This window comes from Diceros bicornis, chromosome 19 (assembly GCF_020826845.1).
Source record: "Diceros bicornis minor isolate mBicDic1 chromosome 19, mDicBic1.mat.cur, whole genome shotgun sequence".
Lineage (NCBI taxonomy): Eukaryota > Metazoa > Chordata > Mammalia > Perissodactyla > Rhinocerotidae > Diceros > Diceros bicornis.
In genome coordinates this window covers 42,912,786-42,936,437 of record NC_080758.1, presented here as the reverse complement: position 1 = coordinate 42,936,437, position 23,652 = coordinate 42,912,786, and the positions used below count along the sequence as shown (strand labels likewise).

The 23,652-nt window shown below is 39.3% G+C and overlaps 1 protein-coding gene across 1 annotated transcript in view; it reads right to left on the bottom strand.

Annotated features, from left to right (window-relative positions):
- Positions 1–23,652, bottom strand: part of LOC131418212 (ADP-ribose glycohydrolase MACROD2-like) — a 709,048-nt gene that overhangs the window by 58,006 nt on the left and 627,390 nt on the right. The window contains exon 6 of the mRNA XM_058562207.1: positions 14,086–14,169. Coding sequence (XP_058418190.1) covers positions 14,086–14,169 — 84 coding nt within the window. The remainder of the gene's footprint in view (positions 1–14,085; positions 14,170–23,652) is intronic.

Sequence of the window (23,652 nt, the reverse complement as noted above, 5' to 3'; positions counted from 1 at the left end):
TTGGTGGCCCTGCTTTACTGATATTCAGAGCACAGGTTTAGTCTCGATATTGGTAGTACAGTAAGCTTTGACCAGTAACAGCGGTACTGTGTATCTTCTGACCACATAGCTCCATTATTATCAAAGGCATTATTGCCATAACTTGTTAAACAGAAAATGTCTTGGTAAAATTTTCTGTCAGTCTATGTTTTGGGATCTAGCTTTAACATGTAGAGCATCACTTTGTGTTTTCTATTAAGTTCATATAAGGAGCACTGTGTCACTTTGATAGTGAAAAAGGCCACCATGGCTGCCTGATACCCAGGAAATAAAGTCCAAACTCCTCTGCCTGTTTCTCCAAGTTCTTCTTAATAGAGCCTCCATCCACATCCACCCTTAACTCCAACCCCTTGGCAACTTGAGCCCTTTGCTTCTGTTCCATGTTCTAAAACTCTTCCTTTTCATATCTCTCTGTAGCCATCCTCATATTCCTTTTCTCCTGCAGATTCTGTGTCCTGTGGAGAACCCCTGGGGACCTTGGTAAAAGTTTAAAGGCCCACTCCCTATCCCCCTATCCTCCTTCCATGATCCTGGGCCTCAATGTCCTGTCTAAACTCTCCAGGTGTTTCTGAAATCAAAAACCCAAAGTTTGAGAACATTGGCCTATGGTTTGGCATTTGTAGGCCTGATTCTCCAGAGTTCCTACCCAGGTAACATTCTGCAAGTTTTTCACTTTTCTATGCCTTACTTTCCTCATCTGTAATATGGGGATTTTACAGTGCATGCTCAATAGTGTTGTTATAAAGATTAAATGACTTAATAAATGTGAAGTGCTTAGAACAATGTCTGGCATAGAATAAGTGCACGAAAAACCTTAGCTAAAAGGTCCCTTAGGAGTCTGGAAGTGTTAATGCTGCTGTCTGAAGTGCCTAATCAATACAGGCAGGGCAGTTACTCTTGGGGTTGAGAGAACCTGTGGTGCTGGACCAAATTCTCAGGAGACAGGATGCTTAAACCCGTGATTCTCAACAATGACTGCACATTAGATTCATCCAAGGTTCTTAAAAAATACTGTTGCCTGGGTTCTACTGTCAGAGATTGGACTTCACTGGTCAGGGGTGGGACACAGAAATAGGCACTTTTAAAAGCTCCAGATGATTCTAATGTGTAGCCAGGGCTGTTTAGGCAGCCTGACCAACATTGGCTTAGGCAGTTGATCAACAATTAACCTGAAACAGTTTTTTTTTTTGGAGTATCATGATCATCAATCATCTTCTTTTTGAAATGCCAGTTACTAGCGAATTAGCCACTATCTGTAACCATGCTGGGCTATACACTGGAAGGTTTAACCAAAATTGGGCAGTTTATTCTCTTGGCCAGAGTTGTAATGGAAAGTTTATAGGAAGACCATTCTGGCAATTGGAGGAAGTCATTGAGAAGGCTTAATCTTGCCAATTGGTTCCTCACATTTAAACATCAAAATAATCTGGTGATTCTATTTTATATAATGTTTCTCAAATTGTGATCCATGCACCTGGCACCCAGATCTGGTTTCTAAATACTGTTCTCCACCATCAGGAACCAAAGCTTTTTGAAGAAATGGCTGATGTCAGGGCTGGGGCAAGGAAAGTATAAAATGAGCTTGAGCATCTGGTTGGCCAGAAAGCAAAGAAGTGCTCAAAGAATGATGAGGACATGTCAAAAGGACACAGAAGCCACCTTGAAGCAGTCCTTGATAGTAATGGATTATAATCCATTGAACAGAATAGAAAACCATGAGTCCATAATGATATAAATTAGCAAATAAATGAATAAATTGGAAGATTGATGAAGAATGGGAGTTTCACATAGTTTCAATGTACCTCCCCACGTGACGCACGTTAAGACTGGTGAAAAGAGTAGCTGTGCCGTTGAGGAGACTTGCAAACACCACTTTAATCAGATAATCAATGTGAACTGATCAGTAATGGGTGGATGTGAAATTTGGGGCACCTCATGGCATACTGTGAACACAATATCATTTCAAGAAACTTCTAAGAACACTTCTAAGAACACAATATCACTTCTGTGATAGTTCTGCAAAGATGCATAACTTGAATTCAGTCATGAAAAATCATCAGACAAACCCAAATTGGAAACATTTTACAATATAACCATCCTGCAATCTTCAAAAGTGTCAGGGTCAATAAAGTCAAATTAAGGCTGAGGAACTCTTCCAAACTGAAGGACAGTGGAGACATGACAACAAAATGAAACATATAATTTTGAACTGGATCTTTTTGTTATAAAGGACATTATTGGGAAAACTAGTGAAACTTAAATGGGGTCTGAAAATTAGAAGGTAGTAATGTATAAATGTTCATTTTCTGATTTTGATCTTGTATTGTGCTCACCACATAAGAGGACTGGCCATGTTTGTAGAAATGCACAGTAAAATATTTGGGGGTAGAGGGCACCAGATCTGCAACTTATTCTCAAATTGTTCTGGAAGAGAATGGCTCTTTTATTGTACTTGCAAATTTGCTGTATGTTTGAGATCATTTAAAATAAAAAACAAGTACATAAAAAAAATGGCGTTCCAAAGATGCATTGTATCGAGTTAAAATGCAGTTTTCTGATTTGGTGGAGGGCTAGGACTGGGGGCAAGAATCCACATTTTTAGCATTCACCATAAGTGACAGCTTGAGACCCAGGAAATAAGAAGCTCCCCCAAGAGCAGCAGTTTGCAACTGTTCACCCAACATTCAGCAAAACCACCCCACTTTCACCCCACATTCTAGAGCCAGCCTCTCCATCCCTCCATCTCTTTCCTCCCAACTTCTGTATCTACTTTCTTTCTGCCAGCAACAAAGATTGTTAGAGATCAGTGGGAAATTCTCAGGATAGAGAACTGAAAAATGATTTGAGTGATCTGCTAGTGTTTTTGCCCAAGAATAGAGTTCTACGGTTTTCTGTGTACTATTCCTCGAGCAGGGCAATCCTGGGAGGTGAAGTCATTTCCTAAGACTGCCTCTGACGGCTCCAGAGTGACAGGAGTTAGGAGAGAACAGGCATGCTTGAGCAAGGCATTAGGAGAGCATGGTGTGCGTCCAGGTAACTCGAGCGTGGTGGACAGTTTTAAGACTCTCTCTGGTATAGTAAGAAAGCACAACTTTGGTACACTAGAAAATTGAAATCTAGAAATATAATGGCAAAGTTCTAACATGAAAATCTAATACTGTTCAAATAGCAATGCTTCTTCTTAAAGACAAAACAAAACAAAATGTTTCTCTGCTGAAAAATTAGAATCTAATATTATAAACTATCAAATGTCCTATTGGCATGGTGTCAGCATTGAAAAAAATCACTCTAATGTTTTAACTCTATAAACCCAGGGTTTGAGTTTTCAACAAAACAAAGATGACTGCATCTTAGTGATGCATTCTTTATCCTCAGTTTGGAAATCAAAATAGACAGTTAAACACATATAGTCTGAATTACTCACAGACACCCAAGACTTAAAGAAAGATACTTTAACAAAATTATTAAAAGACCCATTGTATATGCCCCGATAAGCTGCTCTTTTCCTTTGGGTTTTTAGCGGCTAATTTAGGATCACTTTTCATGTGAGTCCTCCAGACAATTTTAGAGGACATTTAAAAGAAAGTTTCCCCATCTGTGAAATGAATAGTTGCCCTAGATGTTCTCAGAGGCCTATTTGGCTTTTAAAACCCACAATTCAGAGCTTTAGAATTAAGGATGGAAATATTTACTGGGCATGAAGAAAAGAGCTCATAAAGAATCAATTTTCATGAATTTGATGGTTACGTAGAATTACCGAATTTGATATCTAGAAGGGGCCTCAGGGATATTAGGTGAAGGATTTGATCATGTGCCTAAGAGATGAAAATAGAATTCAGGTGTACTGGTTTCCACTAGCTTACAGCTATATTTTCCCTTTCCTTTCTTCTCTCCTCCTTCCCTTCACACTCCCTTCTTTCCTTCCTTTCTGCCTTTCCTCCTTCCCTCCTGGGCTTGGCAATCCTAAACAACAGCAATTCCACCATCATCCACTAACTAGGAAGTTGCTAATTGAAAATAAACAAAATAACAACAATAATAAACACCTCTTGTGGGGAGGAGAACATATTGGAATCCATAGTATCTAAATCATCTAAAACAATCTTATTTTCTGTGAGTTATCTTCTTTGCTAATACTCTTGTGTTTTCTCTTTTTCTGTTGTTATTTATGAGAATTTCCTTCGCGTCTGAATATTTTGCTTTTGCTTAATTGGAAATTTAGCCCTAGGTTGGGCTACTGTGGCCTTCCTTGGGAGGGACAAGCAAGAACTACCCGTACAGACGTGATGGAGGATTGGAATGGGAAGCATTCTTTTTCCCAGAAAGTTTGAATTAAGTATAAGCAGGGTACAACTCCTAGTCTAGATTCAATAGTTGTGGAGAGGGTATAAAAGACTCATCCTTGACTCCTCTCTTTCTCTCAGATGCCACATCCAATGTCAGTGAACTCTGCTGGCTTTACCTTTAAAATTTGTCCAGAATCAGACCAACTCTCACTCTTTCCCTTCACTGCTACTTGGGACAAGCCACCAGCCTCTCTTGCTCCAGTAGACTATCTCCCTGTTTCTGCCCTTAGCGCCCTGACCCCAGTCCATTTTCAACACAACATCCAGATGATTCCTTTTAAAGTGTAAGTAAGATCATATCCTGTCTCTGCTTAAAATGTTCTATTTTCACTTCACTCAGAGAAAAAGCCAAAGTTCTTACAATGGCCCACAATGCCCTAGGCAGTGATTCTCAAAGTGGAGTCCTCAGCTCAGGGCACCAACCAGCATCACCTGGGGAATTATTAGAAATGCAAATTCTTGGGCACTTCAGACCTCCTGAATCAGAGACTGGGTTTAACATGCCCTGAGGCGATTCTGATGCACACTCAAGTGGGAGACCCTCTCCACTACGGGATCAGCCCCCAGTGACCTTTCCAGTTACTCACATTGGCCTTGCTTTTCTTAGAACAAGCCAGACCTCTTTCTCATTATGGCTTTGGTACTTGCTGTTTCCTTTATTGGAACACTCTTTTCCCAGATAGCTGCTCAGCTTACTTTTTTATGTTCTTCAAGTTTCTTCTCAAATATCAACTTAATACTCAGTAAGGTCCAGCATATTTGAAACTTTAACCCATCTCTCTCTCAGTCTCCCCCCACCACCAACTTATATACACATGGGCATCTCCCATCTCCTCCTCCCTGCTTGGTTTTTCTGCATGGCACCAGGCTTGGGGGCTCTCATGAATTTGCTGTCAAGATGTCAGCCATATCTGCAGTCAACTGAAGGCTTGCCTGGGGCTGGAGGATGATTCCATCCAGGATGGCTCACTCAAAATACTTGTAGATTGGTGCTTGCTGATGGCAGGAGGCGTCAATTCCTGGCCACGTAGCCCTTTCCACAGTGCTGCTGGAGTGTCCTCAGAACATAGCAGCTGCCTTACCTCAGACAAGAACAAGTGATCTAAGAGACAGCCACACTCTTTGACGACATAGACTTTAATGACCTAGAATGTCATACACACTATCATGGGATATTCTGACCCAGAACCATCAAGGTAAGCCACTCTCAAATTCTTGACCCACAGAAAGTCTGAGATAATAAATGTTATTATTGCTTTAAGCTGCTAAGTTTTGGGAAAAAAATTCAGGCAGCAATAGATAATCAATACTGCATATGCCACCGTCTGACTTACTATATATTTTATTTAATATTTTAAAATCTATCAACTGCCCCCCACACACACCCTAGAATATAAGCTCCAAGAAAGAAGGGTTTGTGTGTGTGTGTGTGTGTGTGTCTCTGTGTGTGTGTGTGTTTCTTCAGTGCCTATACTGTCCAATAGTAGATACTTAACAAAAGTATGTGGACTGAATGCTTAGAAAAGTTGTTTCTGGGTGGTGGGGAGCTATGTTGATGTGGTGGAGGAAGGGCACTGTGGGGTATCTCTGTGACATCACTACTTTGCACATCTCCAGGGGATGCCATTTGCACCGTATTCCATGTGAATGGAGACTTCTGAAAGCACAGCTCATGTGCAATTCATTTTGACCTTGCAGATCCAATGGGCTTTGGGGACTCCCCATGGGGTTCCATCAGCCACAGTTGTAGAAACACTCATCCAGGAGAACAAGACCACAGGCACTTGAAACAAGACCCAGCCTTAGAAGAGAGATATTTGTTCCCAGCCTCTTACAAAAATAGCAGAGTCACCAAACTTCAACAGACCATGGGGGCTGGACAATGAATGTCTCAGCGGCAGGTCTAAACCAATGTCCAATAACTGGAGTCCACCTCTTCCCTCATGCCCCTGACCTAACCTGGTACCCGCCATGAAGTTTTAGCGGCAGTAAGCAGAGGTTGAGGAATGATGGAGCAGGGAGGTTGTGTAAATATTGGGGGTAGATTAGTTTCTTGGGAAGCCAAACTTGAAGATAAGGAGAATTGAGATCAGCAAGAAGACAGACTGGGAGAAAGTCCATTTGGGACAGGAGTTAATGTGGTTGAGCGGGGGCAGAGAGCTAAGTGAACCTGAGGGAGAGGAGAGAAGAGAAAAAAACCTAGCAAGATATGAGATTCAGTCAATGCATTTTAAATCTTATCTCCATTTGCAAAACTATTTCATTCATCTTAAAAGGAATTTCAAGTATTAATAAACAAGGTAAGTGGGGCCGACCCAGTGGCGTAGTGGTTAAGTTAGTGTGCTCTGCTTCGGCTGCCTGGGGTTCGCAGGTTTGGATCCCCGGCGTGGATCTATGCACTGCTCATCAAGCCATGCTGTGGCAGGTGTCCCATATATAAAGTAGAGGAAGATGGGCATGGATGTTAGCCCAGGGCCAAGCTTCCTCAGCAAAAAGAGGATTGGCAAGAGATGTTAGCTCAGGGCTAATCTTCCTCACCAAAAATAAATAAAAAAAAATTAAACAAACAAGGTAGGTGAGATTTTGGTGGGAGGGAGCTCTTCCTGTTTCAAATTCAATACCCTTTGACTGACTGGCTCTTGTGTTCAGAGACTGTGCCAGGTGGTTTCCATACCATCTTGTTTAAATCTCCTCGCAGTCCCATAAGGTAGGTTTTTTCCCTTCATTTAATATGAGGACTCTGACTTTTAGGTTAGAAAAACTGCCCAAGTAGGAAGCAGAACTTGGACAATCAAGAGCTCTGTCCACACTCATGCTGAACTCTTTGTGGGTGGAGGATTCTGTATATGTTATCACCCAAGCCAGGACATCTCCAAGAGCAAAAGGGAACATTGCTAATGATATGCCAAGGACAAGAGGCATAAACAGGGATCATTCTGGGTCACACAGGACTTATGGTTACTCTGTCCAGGTATGTTCAGCCCTTCTCACTGTGGAAAATGTCTCAATACTCACATTCTCTAAGCCCCATTTAAAATCCTACAGCTGACTCTGAAATAGGACTCCCTGGTCATAACCACACGCTCTGTGTAATGGGTAAATGTGGAGAGCGTGACTAAACATGAAATAGACTGTTGAGTCCTTCTGGTAATTTGCGGCAGGGGGTTAGCTCAGAATGGCCCTGAATCAAGCAGAACATAAAGAGTATAATTAAAGCAAGATGGTGGCATAGGCTTTTATTGTATTCTTATTTTCACCATGGAAATTTACATTTTGCTTAAATTCTTGGTATTTTAAGGTCTAGAGTATAAAACAAAACTTTTCTTCATGAGAAAGATGCTTTTCCTCATTCCTGCTTTTTTTTTTTTTTTTTAAACTGGTCAATCACTAAGCTTGTTTGAGTGATGGCAAAGTCAAAATTATGACTGCCTGATTTTATCCTTCACTGCACTTGTCAAAAAATTAAATTAAAGATCACGCTTATGAATATAATGCATGAACTGCTGCATGGCATTCTGAAAGATAGAATGTCCCTTCTGCCCAGTTACTCACACAACAGGATGTCACATGATACTTTAATACGCAGAGAAAAATAATAGGGCAGAGAGAAAATTCTGCCTCTGAGGAAATACAAAGAGCATTCTACCAATGGTTCATGCATTCAGAAAAATTTATTTTAGTAAAAACAATAATAATAATACCTCTAACAGCAACATTAGATCCTTCAAACTTATATAGTGCTTTCTAGTTCGCGAAATGTTTCTACACATAATTTTATCTGACAAAGGACATCATTAATATTTTAAAGTGCAGTATAGGGCTGTTTGATTTCGCATGGCAAGGGCTCTGCTTCCTGAAGAATGAGCATCCCATGTCGGCTTGTTGAATATTCCGTGTAGAGGCAAGTGTAGAGCAAGAGTCAAAGTGCTAGTGCTTTCTGTAAAGATGATGGAAAAATTCATTACCAAAAGCCACTGAAGGCTTTGGAGATGAATGTGTGGAGAAAATTACTGTTCTAAACTTGTTACTACATTTTAGAAGCATAAAATCTCTTTAGTTTCTTAATGAAAACATGTTTGTTTCTGTTTTATAAATATAAAATAATTCTTGCTATATATATATAATTCAATTATACATAAATTTAGAAAGTTGAATTTTAAACTCTCCAAAATTTGCCCCTGTCCCTTCTCCACTCCTCCAAGATAATTCCTGAGGTAAATTTGATTTATATCTTTCTAGACTTTGTTTTATATGTATGCATGTATGTATATACATATATAGGTAAGTATATATGCATTTTTACGTGTGTATTTGTAGGTATGTCCCGTCTACCAATCATTTATGTATTCTTCCTATCTATCTATAGTCTATCTATCATCTATCTACCAATCTATCAATCAATCTATTTATCTATCAAACTATCTATCTGATTCTTGAATATATGGCTGAGCTAGTGTTTTTGTAAGCGAACTTTTTAGAAGCCAGAAATTATGAAGGAGATCGAATCAAGATTTGTAATCAAGCACTGAAATCATTGTTTGCTTTGAGGCATTTGCCCATCCCAGATGGTCTAGACTCAAGAAGAGTGGTTCTCAAACTTGAGCATGTATTTGAATACGTGAAGGGCTTTTAAAAACACCTGGGCCCCACCTCAGAATTTCTGATTTAGTAGGTCTGGGATGAGGCCCTAGAATGTGTAGTTCTAACAAGTTCCCAGGTGATGTTGGTGATGCAGATACAAGAATACTCTTTGAGAATCACTAGCTAGAGCTTGGGTTTGAATGAGCCACACATGTGAGGCACAGAGGGGCTGGTGCTTTGGTCCTGAATATAGTGAGACTATCTGAATATAGGGGGCTGGCTCTGTTTTAGCATTGGTTGGAGAGGAAAAAAGGAACAAGAAAGTCTCTGTTGAGATTTTCTAATCTTATACATGCACTAAGATTGGCTTAAGGACAAATAGCAAACAAAACAAAATAAAACAAAAAATAAAACTCTAAGCCAAAGATGTAGTGTAAGGTATTCCTAAATTGGTAGTATCTTGAGGTATCTCAGAAAACAAAATGTAAATAAATAAGCTCTTAATCCAACTTCAGAAAATTCCCGCAAATAAAAATCCAAGGACTATGGCAATAAAAAAGACAAAATATACAAGGAAATAATCACAAGCACGAGTCTGCAGAATTTGATGCACAGACTGGAGATATTGAAATTTCAGAAACAGATTATTTAAAAAGATATTGTATGTGTTAATTAAATAAAGAATGACCAGGTATATTTGAAAAAAGAACCAAATAAAACTTATAAAAATGAAAACTATAATAATTGAAATGAGAAACTCAGCAAAGAGATAAACATCAGATTAAATAAAGTTGAACAGAAAATTAGCAAATTGAATGATAGACTGGAAAAAAATAACCAGAAATGATCAAAGAGAGACAGAGACACAGACAAAAAATGCAATGTAGGTTAAGAATCATGAAGGACAGAGAAAGAAAGAAAAGAAGGTAGTGAAGAATTAATATTTAGTGAGGCAATAGGTGAAAAATTTTCAGAACTAAGGAAAGATGCCCATTTCCATGTCCAAGAAGCATATCAAATCCTAAGAAGGATAAAGAGAAATCCACGCAAAGGCTCATCATGATAAAACCAAGGAACACCAAAGGTAAAGAATAGATTATCAATGCAGCCAGAAAGAAACGACAGATAACCTAAAAAGAAACAATAATTAGATAGAGAAAGTACTTCTTAACAACCACAGAATTGATAAAACTGTGGGAAAGTATCTTTAAAATGTTGTGAGAAAATAACCATCAACCTCAAATTTTTACCCAGCAAAACTGCCTTTAAAAAAAAAAAAGCAAAATAATAACATTTTCAGACAAACGAAGCTTGAGAGCTTGAGAGACTTTCACTAAAGGAACTTCTAGAGGATTTACTTGGGAAGGATGGAGGAAAGAGTGTGAGAAAAACATGTTTTATTAAAAGTTCTAAGTTTTCTCTAATGATATTCTTTCAATTAATTTTTTTGTAAGAAAAAAACTGGTCTAAATTATTGTGAGTTGGAATTGCTGCAATTGATATCAATCAGGCTTCTTGCAAATAATTCTGCCTATGATTTGCTGGTTCATAGATAGCATTATCATTTATATCAGATGCCAGCCAATCAATTAGTGGTCTGAAATTACTAATCATTTCATTGTTGGCATAGTGTTGGAGTGGGCTAAATCAAAATATACCGTGGTCCATGAAAGTTCAATCAAAATAATGAAAACAAAACTCTACATCCAAAAGTCTACAGTATAAAAAATTGCAAATAAACACATTTGGAAATGGTTTGAGTTTTTATTTTGATGTTTAATACTTGAATAGAACATTTAGTAAAGTAGTAATGCTTTTAATCAGTTGAAATAATAATTATTCAATAAGCATTATTCAATCAATAATGCTTTCAGTAATGATGGCAACATTTCCTCCTTCAACAAAACTAGTTCTAATTTCCATAGAAGAGAAAGGGAAAATGAACAGAGAAGCTGCATTGTTTCCAGGAAAAAAAAGAGATTCTGATATTAAAAAACTGCATGGACTTGGGCAAGTTGAAGCATTTGCTTTAAAAACAGTTCTTTAGAATGAGAAAATTTGACCATATGCTCATAAAATTCTTCCTCTGGATCGAAATATGGTTCTTATGGTTATATATGCTGGAAAATCTAGGCAAGTTTGTGTTCCAATTCCACTTTCTATGATCCTGTCTGAGAACATATATTATAAGGTAATAATACAAGCTGAGGTAATCAGTAGTACCCGTGAGGCCTGGAAGCAAGGCAGGGGACTCAAAGGTAAGAGAGCAGGGAGATGAGGCCAAGTGATGGGGAGTTAAGCTGAGTGATCTATAAATAAAAATACCAGAAGCTTCTCTTAATAAAAAAATATTAGAGAGACAATCAAGTTGGAAAAGGATTGATAACTCTAAAACGGGAAGACTACACAGAAGGGTCAGGATCCACATTACCCCTCTACCCAGTGATACAATATTCTATTTGCATATCCAGTAGGAAAGAATGATTGTAACTCTTTGAGTCATGAGAAGAAGTGAAGCATACGCGACAGTACAACACATGAATTCAGGACATAGTTTATTTTGTTAAAATAGAAACATTGATAAATAATGAAGGCCCTCTCATGGAATCATCTACCACTGGCATGTCAGATCATGCTCCCTTTCACTCCTTTCCCAGCAATTTTCACTTTTTTGTCTTTGAAGACATCTTAGGAACAAATGCACCATTCCCGTGTTTCTGTAAAATGACTAATATTTACATTTCACCATGATGCCACAGACTAAATGTCCCTGGCAACAAGTCCACAGTGATGGCATTTTTGTGACTCAGAGTAGATTCTGAGACCATAGCTTTGGACAAGGTGAAGCCATATTATTTAGTCATATTAGGATTATGGAATGACATTCCTAAACAAAGTAAATTATTTAAGATGCAGAAGAAGTTTTCACACACTTGAAGGAATAACTTGGAGGAATTCCCCTGTTAATTAAAGTTGACAGAACTGCTGTGGTTTATGGCCTACCATGTGACACCTGGAAACAACAACAGAGTCAGGCTCTGGAAAACAACCCTTGACGTAGGTCGTTCCTTTGATGGGAACCATTCAGTGAGACAGAGCCTCTCCAGGGAAAAGCCAGTTGTTGTTCTCTCCCTAGTCCATTTCCTAATGATGGCCTTAAGAGATTGTCCAAGAAATGACCTAATTATAGTAGGAGATGGAAGCCCTGGTTACTCTCCCAATCAGATACTGACAAAGCTTACCACCTTGGACCAGTCAGAGCTGCTAGCTTTCTCCATGGTTCTAAGTGTTCTTTGAATGATTCTACACTTTCAAGCACATTTCAATGAATTAGGACAGTGTGTAACCTATCACGGTCCCGATTATAATAGTAATTATAATAGCCATCACTAATGGAAGGCCAGACTTGTGCTAGGCACTTTATACATACTGTTTCTATTGTTTACTGTTAGTCAGAAATGTTTATTCCTTGCTCCTCACTCAGAGGACAGAGACATTAACTGCCATGCCCTTCTCCACATCCCCTCACTTATGGCGAGCCTGGGAGAAGAAACAGCACCATCTTGAGTCTCTCTCAGATCTACCTTCAGAGAGGGCGTGTCTTGATCTGTTCTCCATAGAATAAGCACACCAGGGCAGCCTCTGTCCAGGCAGCCAAGGATACCAAGGACACAGGTTCTTGTTCCTGAGGGGACAGGGGTTAAGTCTTTCATATTCAGGAGTGAAATCCAGCATTAGGAAGCCCATCTGGGAGCAGAGCAACCAGATGCTCTGGTCTAACATCATTAGTGATGATGTTAATGTTTTTGATTTTAAACTTTCTTATTGCTTTGCCTTCTCAATTGGTTCTGAACCTGAATGAGGGTGAAGGCAGAGTAATTGCTTATCATTTAGCACCCCCACACTGATACAGATGCTGTGCAATCATGGAAGTGAGCTGCTCAAGATCTCCCTTCAAGAGAGAACCTGCTTCTGGGAGGGAAGTTTGCTGCCAGCATCCAGCAGCCACATTTTGGGGATCCACTGCAGCACTATATTCATGTCGAGGCCACTTTCTTCCCAAGCTGCTCGTAGCCAGTGAGCGAGCAGGGGAAGGGAATCCTAGAGCCCTCCCATTCCTGCCCAATTCAGGCCTCCTCTAATGGCCTGTCCTTGCTCTTGACCTCTCCGGACTTTCTCAAAGCAAGACTGCAGCACTGCAGCCTGAGGCTCTTCCTGGCTCATCTTCCTTCCTGCCTTCTCTCCCTTCACCTGCTCCTGCTCCTTCTCTTGCTCCTGCCCCTCTTCTCCTTCACGGGCTTGTCCCCTATAAATTTCCTGCACTTCTACTTCATCTTGGCATCTTCTTTCAGAAAGACCCAAGCTGACGCCGTCAGTATTATTATACTCTCCCTTTCACGGTGGATGAAGTGGGGCTCCAAAAAAGAAAGTAGTAGGCATAAATATGTTTCCCTTTTAGAAGTTTTTGCATACTCTTAGATTAGAGGCTCACTTAAAAAAACACCTAATCTACATTTTAAAAGAAAAATTGGGGTGTCTTGTAAATGGTGCTAGTGCTGTAAGGGAAGAGAGACGGTGGTCATTTCTTCGTAAAACTGAGCCCAATTGGGCCCACTTATTCAGTGCATAAATGCAAAGATACACTGACTTCTAGAAAGTGGAAGAGAACACTAAAGACAGTAAACATTTCCAATCCCAATTGCTGAGGGTTGATTCTGGACTCAGAATGTGTTCACGAGAAAAATAAATTACACCAATAAGCAATAGCTATGGCACTGCTCATCATGCATAGATGTTGACCTTCACCCTTCCGTGACTTCAGAACACCTAACTTGTAAGCGCTACCCACAACTTTACACTTGGCAGAAATGGAAAATACATCACACCAAGAAAATGATTTTTTAAATTTGATTTTTACCATAACAAATTAAACCTAAATCTGATTTTTTGTCCTCACTTTCAGAAGATAGTAAACATATTAGGAAAGGATAAAGAAACCTTCCATGATTTTTGAACTCTTAGAGATATCTGAATATGAGTGCATACACATAATTTAAAGATTAAGTAGAAGTTTCTTTTCGTGGCATAATGTTTTAAAGAAAGAAGGAACAGGACGTACCCTCACTAGAGTCTTTTGAACATTCTGGCTTCTTTGCTTTGCTTTTCTTGTGGGGTGGAGAGAAACCTTTTGGCTCTAACCCCTCTGGAAGCACAAAAATTTAACACATTCTTTTTTTTTTTTTTTTTTTCTCTCACATCACACTAACTCTGACACTAACCCTTCTTCTGCCTCCCACTTCCACTTTTAAGAACCCTTACATTGGGCCCAACCAGATGACCTGAAATAATCTCCCTATTTTAAGATCAGCTGTTAACAACCTTAATTTCTTCTGCTACTTTAATTCTCTGTCACGTAATGTGACATATTCATAGGTTCTGGCGATTAGGACATGGATATCTTTGAGAGGCCATTATTCAACCTACCATACTTCCCCACTAAAATGTAAGCTCTGTGAGGGCAAGGACATTGTCTTGTTCACTCTGGTAGTCTAAGTTCAAGCATCAAAGGCACATTAATTCACTTTGTTGAATTAATGAACAAATTAAAACACTACTTCTTTGGTGATGTTCTTGACTTTTTCTGACTCTTGCTCTAACCTTTGTGCTCCTGTATAATGTTTTACATGTCTCTGCAATAGTGCCCATATCCCTTGTGTTTTTTTTTTTTTTTTTTTTAATTGATGTTTTAATGGTTTCTAACATTGTGAAATTTTGGGTTGTACATTTTTGTTTGTCCATCACCCCATATATGACTCCCTTCACCCCTTGTGCCCACCCCCCACCCCCACTGCCCGGGTAACCACAGTCCAGTTTTCTCTGTCCATGTGTTGGTTTATATTCCACATATGAGTGAGATCATACAGTGTTTGTCTTTCTCTTTCTGGCTTATTTCACTTAACATAATACGCTCCAGGCCCATCCATGTTGTTGCAAATGGGACGATTTTGTCTTTTTTTATGGCTGAGTAGTATTCCATTGTATATATATATATACCACATTTTCTTAATCCAATCGTCAGTCGAGGGACACTTAGGTTGCTTCCACTTCTTGGCTATGGTGAATAATGCTGCAATGAACATAGGGGTGCATAAGCCTCTTTGGATTGTTGATTTCAGGTGCGTTGGCTAGATTCCCAGTAGTGGGATGGCTGGATCATAGGGCATCTCTATTTTTAATTCTTTGAGGAATCTCCATACCGTTTTCCATAGAGGCTGCACCAATTTGCATTCCCACCAGCTGTGTATGAGGGTTCCTGTTTCTCCACATCCTCTCCAACATTTGTTGTTTTTTGTCTTGGTGATTATAGCCATTCTAACGGGCGTGAGGTGGTATCTTAGTGTTGTTTTGATTTGCATTTCCCTGATGATTAGCGATGTTGAGCATCTTTTCGTGTGCCTATTGGCCATCTGTATATCTTCCTTGGAGAAGTGTCTGTTCATTTCCTCTGCCCATTTTTTGATCGGGTTGTTTGTTTTTTTGTTGTTCAATTGTGTGAGTTCTTTATATATTATGGAGATCAACCCCTTGTCAGATGTATGTTTTGCAAATATTCTCTCCCAGCTGGTTGGTTGTTTGTTCATCTTGATTCTGGTTTCATTTGTCTTATAAAAGCTCTTTAATCTGATAAAGTCCCACTTGTTTATTTTTTCTTTAGTTTCCCTAGTCTGGGTAGGCATGTCATCCGAAAAGATTCCTTTAAAACCAATGTCAAATAGTGTGTTGCCTATATTTTCTTCTATGAGTTTTATAGTTTCAGGTCTCACCTTCAGGTCTTTGATCCATTTTGAGTTAATTTTTGTGAATGGCGATAGCACATGGTCCACTTTCATTCTTTTGCATGTGGCTGTCCAGTTTTCCCAACACCATTTATTGAAGAGACTTTCCTTTCTCCATTGCATGTCCTTAGCACCTTTGTCGAAAATTAGCTGTCCGTATATGTGTGGTTTTATTTCTGGGCTTTCAATTCTGTTCCATTGATCTGTGTGTCTGTTTTTGTACCAGTACCATGCTGTTTTGATTACTATTGCTTTGTAGTATGTTTTGAAGTCAGGAATTGTGATGCCTCCTGCTTTGTTCTTTTTCTTTAGGATTTCTTTAGCTATTCGGGGTCTTTTGTTGCCCCATATAAATTTTAGTATTCTTTTTTCTATTTCTGTGAAGAATGTCATTGGGATTCTGATTGGGATTGCATTGAATCTGTAGATTGCTTTAGGTAATATAGACATTTTAACTATGTTTATTCTTCCAATCCACGTGCATGGGATATCTTTCCATTTCTTTATGTCATCGTAGATTTCCCTCAATAATGTCTTGTAGTTCTCATTGTATAGGTCTTTCACCTCCTTGGTAAGATTTATTCCTAGGTATTTTATTCTTTTTGATGCAATTGTAAATGGTATTATCTTTTTGAGCTCTCTTTCTGTTAGTTCATTATTAGCATATAGAAATGCAACTGATTTTTGTAGATTGATTTTGTACCCTGCAACTTTGCTGTAGTTGTTGATTGTTTCTAACAGTTTTCCAACGGATTCTTTAGGGTTTTCTATATATACAATCATGTCATCTGCAAATAGTGAGAGTTTCACTTCTTCGTTACCTATTTGGATTCCTTTTATTCCTTTTTCTTGCCTAATTGCTCTGGCCAAAACCTCCAGTACTATGTTGAACAGGAGTGGTGAGAGTGGGCAGCCCTGCCTCGTTCCTGTTCTCAGAGGAATGGCTTTCAGTCTTTCCCCGTTGAGTATGATGTTAGCTGTGGGTTTGTCATATATGGCCTTTATTATGTTGAGGTACTTTCCTTCTATTCCCATTTTATTGAGAGTTTTTATCATAAATGGATGTTGTATCTTGTCAAATGCCTTCTCTGCGTCTATTGAGACGATCATGTGGTTTTTATTCTTTGTTTTGTTGATGTGATGTATCACGTTGATTGATTGGCGGATGTTGAGCCATCCCTGCGTCTCTGGTATAAATCCCACTTGATCATGGTGTATGATCTTTTTAATATATTGTTGTATTCGGTTTGCCAATATTTTGTTGAGGATTTTTGCATCAATGTTCATCAGCGATATTGGCCTGTAATTTTCTTTCTTTGTATTGTCTTTGTCTGGTTTTGGTATCAGGGTGATGTTGGCCTCATAGAATGATTCAGGAAGTGTTCCATCTTCCTCTATTTTTTGGAATTGTTTGAGGAGGATGGGTATTAAATCTTCTTTGAATGTTTGGTAAAATTCACTGGAGAAGCCATCTGGTCCTGGACTTTTATTTTTTGGGAGGTTTTTGATTACTATTTCAATCTCTTTACTTGTGATTGGTCTATTCAGATTCTCCATTTCTTCTTGGTTCAATTTTGGGAGGTTGTATAAGTCTAAGAATTTATCCATTTCTTCTAGATTGTCCAATTTGTTGGCATATAATTTCCCATAGTATTCTCTTATAATCCTCTGTATTTCCATGGTATCCGTTGTAATTTCTCCTCTTTCATTTCTCATTTTATTTACTTGAGCCTTTTCTCTTTTTTTCTTAGTTAGCCTGGCTAAGGGTTTGTCTATTTTGTTTATCTTCTCGAAGAACCAACTCTTTGTTTCATTAATCCTTTCTACTGTTTTTTTGGTCTCAATATCATTTATTTCTGCTCTGATTTTTATTATTTCTCTCCTTCTGCTGGCTTTGGGCTTTGTTTGTTCTTCTTTTTCTAGTTCTGTTAGGTGTAATTTAAGGTTGCCTATTAGGGCTTTTTCTTGTTTGTTAAGGTGGGCTTGTATCGCTATGAGTTTCCCTCTCAGGACCGCTTTTGCTGCGTCCCATATGGTTTGATATGGCATGTTATCATTTTCGTTTGTTTCCAGATAGTTTTTGATTTCTCCTTTAATTTCATCAATGATCCATTGGTTGTTCAGTAGCATGTTGTTTAATCTCCACATTTTTGTCACTTTCCCAGTTTTTTTTTCCTGGTTCATTTCCAGTTTCATAGCCTTATGGTCTGAAAAGATGCTTGTTATGATTTCAATCTTCTTAAATTTATTGAGGCTTGCTTTGTTTCCCAACATATGGTCTATCCTAGAGAATGTTCCATGCGCGCTTGAGAAGAATGTGTAGTCAGCTGTTTTTGGGTGGAGTGCTCTGTATATGTCTACTAGGTCCATCTCGTCCAGTTTCTCATTTAAGTCTAATATTTCTTTATTAACTTTTTGTCTGGATGATCTATCCATTGCTGTAAGTGGGGTGTTAAGATCCCCTACTATTATTGTGTTGTTGTTGATTTCTCCTTTTAGGTTTGTTAATAGTTGTTTTATGTACATGGTGCTCCTATGTTGGGTGCATATATATTTATAAGTGATATGTCTTCTTGATGGAGTGTCCCTTTTATCATTATATATTTCCCTTCTTTGTCTTTCTTAACCTGTTTTATCTTGAAGTCTACTTTGTCTGATATGAGTATGGCAACACCTGCTTTCTTTTGTTTGCCAGTAGCTTGGAGTATTGTCTTCCATCCTTTCACTCTGAGCCTGTGCTTGTCTTTAGTGCTAAGATGTGTTTCCTGAAGGCAGCATATTGTTGGGTCTTGCTTTTTAATCCATCCTGCCACTCTGTATCTTTTGATTGGAGAGTTCAATCCATTTACATTTAGGGTAATTATTGAAATATGAGGGTTGAATGTTGCTGTTTTGGCACTTATTTTCTGGTTCTTTTGCATTTCCTTTGTTTCTTGTCCCATTTGTTTTGGACTGCCAATTCAGTTTGGTTGTTCTGTCTTATGATTCTTCTAGTTTTCTCTTTGTTCATCATATGTGGTTTTAATTTGATTATTTGTTTAGTGGTTACCTTGAGGTTTGGGCAAAAAATCTTGTGTATGAGATAGTCCATTATCTGATAGCCTCCTATTTCCTTATACTAAGTCCATTCCGTCACTTTCCTCTTCCCCTTCTAAGTTGCTCTTGTTATACCTTATTCTATCTTGTGTTGTGGCTGTGTGTTTACAGTGATGAGGTTAAATTTATTTTTGGTGAATTTCTTCCTTTGATCTTTGAGTTTAGTATTTAAGTGGTTGCTAACCTATTCCGGTAAAGATCTACTATTTCTCTGATTTTGTCTACCTACTTTTCTCCTTACTCCAAGCTTTGTGTTCCCTTTCTCTTCTTGTTTTCAGGCCTGAGGGCCTTCTTGAGTATTTCTTGTAGTGGCGGTCTCGTGGCCATGAACTCCCTTAGCTTTTGTTTATCTGGGAGAGTTACTATTTCTCCATCATATTTAAAGGATATTTTTGCTGGATAGAGTATTCTTGGCTGAAAGTTTTTGTCTTTTAGTATTTTGAATATATCATTCCAGTCTCTTCTAGCCTGAAAAGTTTCTGTTGAGAAATCCGCTGAGAGCCTGATGGGAGTTCCTTTGTACGTTATTTTTTGTTTTTGTCTAGCTGCCCTTAATATTGTTTCTTTGTCGTTGACCCTGGCTAGCCTTACCACTAGGTGTCGTGGTGAAGGCCTTTGTCTGTTAATATATATAGGCATCCTGTTGGCTTCGCTTACTGGTATTTCCTGCTCCTTCCCCAGATTTGGGAAATTTTCAGCTATTATTTCCTTGAATAGGCTCTCTGTTCCTCTTTCCCTCTCCTCTCCCTCAGGAATACCTATAATTCTTATGTTACATTTTCTAATAGAGTCCGATATTTCTCGGAGTCTTTCTTCATTTCTTTTTAGTCTTAGTTCTCTCTCTTCTTCCATCTGGAGTATATCTGTATTCCTATCCTCTAAAGTACTAATTCTTTCCTCCATATTGTCAGCTCTGTTCTTTAAAGATTCCAGATTCTCCTTTATCTCCTCCATTGTGTTCTTCATCTCCATCAGCACTGATAGGTTTTTCTTTATGATTTCAATCTCTTTTGTGAAGAAACTCCTAATCTCATTTAATTGTTTGTCTGTGTTGTCTCGTATTTCGTTGAGTGTTTTTATGATAGCTATTTTGAAATCTGTATCATTTAGTTTATGGATTTCTGTGTCTTCGGGGTTGATTTCTGGGTGCTTGTCATTTTGTTTCTGGTCTGGTGATTTCATATATTTTTGCATTGTGGTTCCTGTGTTGGTTTTGATTTTCCTCATCCTGGAAGTCTCTGGTTGCAATTTCCACCTGCCGCCACTGTCTGGTGGTAAAGGGCTGTGTAGTCTAAGCCCCCTGCGCTCTGCCCCAGTTTTTCTGCTGCGATCCGCAGTTTTGTTTTGTTTTGTTTTGTTTTGTTTTTTTTCCCCACTGCGATCCACGGGTCCAGTCCAGTTTGTTCAGGTCTGCCTCGGACTGCTAGATCTGGTCGAGCTGCAGACTCCGGGTTGCGGGGAGGGGGGAGCTCTGTCTTTTGCCCTCTGGGTCCCTGACGTGGGAGGCTTCTCGTTTGCCCCTCTTTATCCGCTCTCTGGGTTGCTCAGATGTTGATGGTAGCCCTGTGGTTCCTCTGAGCCCTCTGTGCGGGAGTTTCCCACTGGCTGAGAGAGCCCGAAGAGCTACAGTTTCCCGCCGAGGGCCGCCCCTCCCCCCTCTCTGGGAGCCGCGCGGACCGGATCGCTGATCTGATGGGGAGGGAGCGGAGTTCTCCTTACCTCTCCCCACTTCCTCCGGGGGCCCAGCACGTTCCGCTCTCAGATGTGCGGCAGTGTGGATCCCTCCGCTCTAGGTTTTCACTGTCTGGGATTCCGTTGTTGGTCTGTGGCTGTTGCTTTTGTTGTATCTTGTGGGGGAAGAATTCACGGGAAAGCTCACTCCGCCACGATGCTGACGTCACTCCCTTAACACATTCTTATTTAAATATTTACCAGTAGGGTTCAAAATTATGTTGAAGTATAGAGATGTTTTCTTCTTAGTAAACACACACATACAGTGAAGATTCATGCAGATTCATCTGTCATCATGGCCAACCTAAATTTTGGCAAGGACCTGTGATTCTCCAATGAACATAGACTTAAAGTTTAAACGTTTTTTTTGTTGTTGTTGCCATCATTAATGATGCACACAAAGGTGAAATCTTAAGTACTATTTTTTAAATTAAAAAATTCCCCATAAGGCAACCTCAAATTATTATTTTTTTTCTCCAGGAAAGTTTGATTTAAAACTTTGTGGATTAATTGCACAGGTGTCATTGTGCAATTTCATCCTCAAAATAGGGCTAGATGAGCTACAATGTCATCTCATTTTTGGGGGGTGGGATAGGGCTTGAAATTATCCTCCTTCTATTTAACAGACTTCTTTGGAAATCCAGATTCTAAACAACATCTATATGCTCCCAGTTAAATTATTGTGCTTCTCACTTTTCTGAGTGTCCCTCCCCACAAGTCTATCCAAGGTGGCTAATAAATTAAATTCTGAAGACAGTTTTAGGAAACATATCTCTAAATTGATCCCATTCTGATACAGGATACTTTGTTAGGCATTAATTTATATCTCCAGTCCTGGTCTCTCTACTGAGCTCAAGGCTTATGTTTTTAACTGCCTATGTGGCACCTTGTTTTGCATTTGGACTGGGTGTCTTCTGCCCCTCCAGATCCAGTGTCCACACTTCACCCTTCCACCCCCCACTTCTGTGCTCTGGGAGGCTGCTGTCTGTGGATTTCACCAATGAACTCCCCGGCTCTCTGGCTTCCTAGTAGATTCAGCCAATGGGAAACTCAGGGTATTTATTTCCTACCGGTAGTCTTCGTGGGCTGATGGTATCCCTCAATCTAAGGTCAGAGCTCCTATCAGATAGCCTTTTCCATATGGCCCTCTCTGTCTCCTGGGTTCTGTAACTGCCACCTCCCTGTTGTCTCTTCAGGGCTGGGATTTAACTGTGCCCCACTCTTCCTAGCCCTAATGATTTCCCTTCATTCAGTAACCATCAGGCATTTCACATTTTGTAAATAATCCCATTAGGTATTTCAAACAACACAGCCAGAACAATACTCCTGATGTCTGCAAATCTCTTCTTTCCGTAGTATTCCACATCTCAAGGTCTTACTATCTACCCAGGAATTTAAACCGAAAACTGAGATATCATCCTTAATATTTCTCTTCTTTTACTTTTCCAGTGAAGCAATCATAAGTCCTATCGTAAGTCTTAGCAGCTCTCCTCCAAAATATATCCCATATTTATCCACTGTGCTTATCCTTTGCAACCATCATCCTAGTCCAAACCAGCAGCGTCTCTTCCCTGGGTTACTACAATAACCTTCTAAATTCTATCTTCTAATTTTCTAATCTCTCTATAACCTATCCTCCATGTAGCAGCCAGAGTTATCTTTTGAAACATAAAACAGATCGTATTGCTAGCCTGTTTAAAAATGACTGCTCTTGGAATAAGATCCAAAGCCAATTCCACAGCCCAGGAGAACGTGTCTCTTGGGCTCCACCTATAGCTGTAGCCTCATCTCCCACTTGTTCTTTAGCTTCAGATATATTGGCTCCCTTTGTATTCTTCAATCATTGCTAGGCTGGCTTCTGCCTCAGGACTTTTGCACCTTCTGTTCTTCTTTCCCCAAAACATATATTCATATATCTACCTCCTTCTCACCTTTTGAATCTCAGATCAATTCAACTCTCATGAAAGGTCTTCCCTGACCACCTAATCTGAAGGGTCTCTACAAGGGAAGTGTCTCTCAAACACATCACTTGTTGTATCTGAAATTATCCTGTTCTCTTGTTTATTTATTTATTGTATATCACCCTTCTCCACTCCACCCCCTGAGAATGTAAGTTCCATGAGAAAAGGGCCTTTGTCTTTCCTAATCTCTCTTGTGTCTCTGGTGCCTAGAAGTTTCATTTCAAATTCTATTTTACTTCCCCTTCACCCAGCCCTTTATTTAAGGCCAACATATAATGGGGCCCATGCCTAACTCTCATTCTCTTAGCAGCTGTTGCCTTATGCTAGGATTCTAAAATTACACTACAGAACTATGGCGTTTCATTTTTCTTTTCCCATTTATTAAAAAAGGAACAGAACAAAAATGCATTTGATAGAGATGTGCTATTAAAAACTTTGGCATTATGGACTACAAGGGTTTTTGGGCATGAGGTTGGTTTTTTGTAGTTGCAAGTCAGTCCCATCTAAGGTTATTACCATGGCCAGGGTGAAAAATGTTGCCAATGACTGCATTAGCAACTGCCCCAAACTTCAGTCACCAGGTGTGAGTGAGATGGATGTTGACCCTTCAGAATGGGTTCAGCAAAAACAGAAATGAGATGCTTGGAACAGCTCACTGAGCACGGATGCTGGGCTCAAAGGGATTTACAAATGGGCAAAGCAACATTTACAGTCTCACTCGGAGAAGACTCTAACCCTTCCATGCCCCTGAAATGTATCGTCTGCAACCGGAACAAAGAGGGGAGTTTCCATTGCTGGGAATTCAACTCCAAGCCAGCATTTCCTGAAAGTGAGTTTTTGAGAATCAAGTTGAGAAATAAATTCTTAATTCTTGGTTTCCCACCTGAATAGGAATTCTTGAGAAATGGGTGAGATTTAAAAAACATCTATTTGCCCACATTTTGAGATATTTAAGCACCCAAAACATATTAGTACTTCATTTTTTAATAAGTTGTAGGCATTCCTTGGGTAGTCAGGAGGCATGGATACATGTTAATCATGAACAGTCATCTATGACATAAG